Below are 1,071 nucleotides of genomic sequence, written 5' to 3' on the forward strand. Positions count from 1 at the left end.
GCGGGGAGTGGGGGTGAGGAATGGTTCCAATATCTCACCCCAGAGGTCTACCCTGGCGATGCCCTGACCCTCTCCCCACCACACACACACCTGGGACGGGAAGTGGGCGTGGGCAGTGGGTGCTGTCCCCAACCCACAGGGATGAGGTCAGTAGCAGCCGGGATGCCCTGGGTGGGAGAGGCTGGAGTGTGTATGTGGGGAGGGTAAGAGTCAGAGGCGGGAGTCTGGTCCCACCCAGTTCCTCACCAGGCCCCAAACCAGCTCCCTCTGGGTGGGAGTCTCCCCATCTCCCGCTCAAGTCCCCTCCCGGTTCTGGGTTTAACTTACCGAAGGTACTCAGCCCCAGGAACAAAACCTGCAGCAGGCTGCTGGCAGGGAGTCCAGGCAGGGACACCATGGCCTTCCCTGGCCCCGATGGTCAGGGGCGCTGGCTCTGGGACGCAGTGACCGCCAGGTGCCGAGGCCACGGGACAGCCGAGTGACCGACAGGTGCCGAGGCCACGGGACAGCCGGAGCGGAAAGGTCGCTGTCCTCCCGGGCGGGGCACGCGGGTGACCCTCCTGACTCTCCTCGAGCTCTGGGATCCGGTGGCTTTGACCTGGCCGGCGCGCAGGGCGGGGTCCGGTAATCCGGTGCACCCACTGCGGCCTGGGCAGGGAAGACCAGGGTCCCGGCGGCCACAATCTCTCCGCGGGGCGGGTGGGAGAAGGATGGGAGGGAGGGAGCTTTGGGGATTCCTCAGTGTCCAGGGACCACTCACACCCCCACACCGTAAACTTTAGAGCACTGGTCCCCGACTAACTGGCTCCGAGCCTAACCCGAGTGGCCTGCCTGGTGGAGGAAGAAGGGCACCGTTTCCCCGGGGCCACTGGGGCTCCGCAGTGTGGGGGACCGGCAGGGACGGCGCCAAACCCGGAGTGACCGCTTTCCCAGGGCGGGGGTGGGGAGGCAGGGGGTGCTGGGCCTGAGCCGCGAGGAGGAGCGGGTCAGTGGGTGGGTTATGGCCACCTGAGCCAAGAAGCCCGAGGCCGCTCGGCAGGAGGTCAGGCCCGCAAGGGACTCGCCTGCGTG

General features: G+C 67.6%; 1 protein-coding gene across 1 annotated transcript in view; it reads right to left on the reverse strand.

Moving 5' to 3' along the window:
- ESAM (endothelial cell adhesion molecule) overlaps positions 1 to 1,060 on the reverse strand; it is a 10,647-nt gene extending 9,587 nt beyond the window's left edge. The window contains exon 1 of the mRNA XM_005875557.2: positions 328 to 1,060. Within this exon, the coding sequence (XP_005875619.1) occupies positions 328 to 397 (70 nt within the window). The 5' untranslated portion in view covers positions 398 to 1,060. The remainder of the gene's footprint in view (positions 1 to 327) is intronic.
- Between the last annotated feature and the right edge of the window lie 11 nt (positions 1,061 to 1,071).

The sequence above is a fragment of the Myotis brandtii genome, unplaced genomic scaffold (genome assembly GCF_000412655.1).
Source record: "Myotis brandtii unplaced genomic scaffold, ASM41265v1 scaffold463, whole genome shotgun sequence".
Lineage (NCBI taxonomy): Eukaryota > Metazoa > Chordata > Mammalia > Chiroptera > Vespertilionidae > Myotis > Myotis brandtii.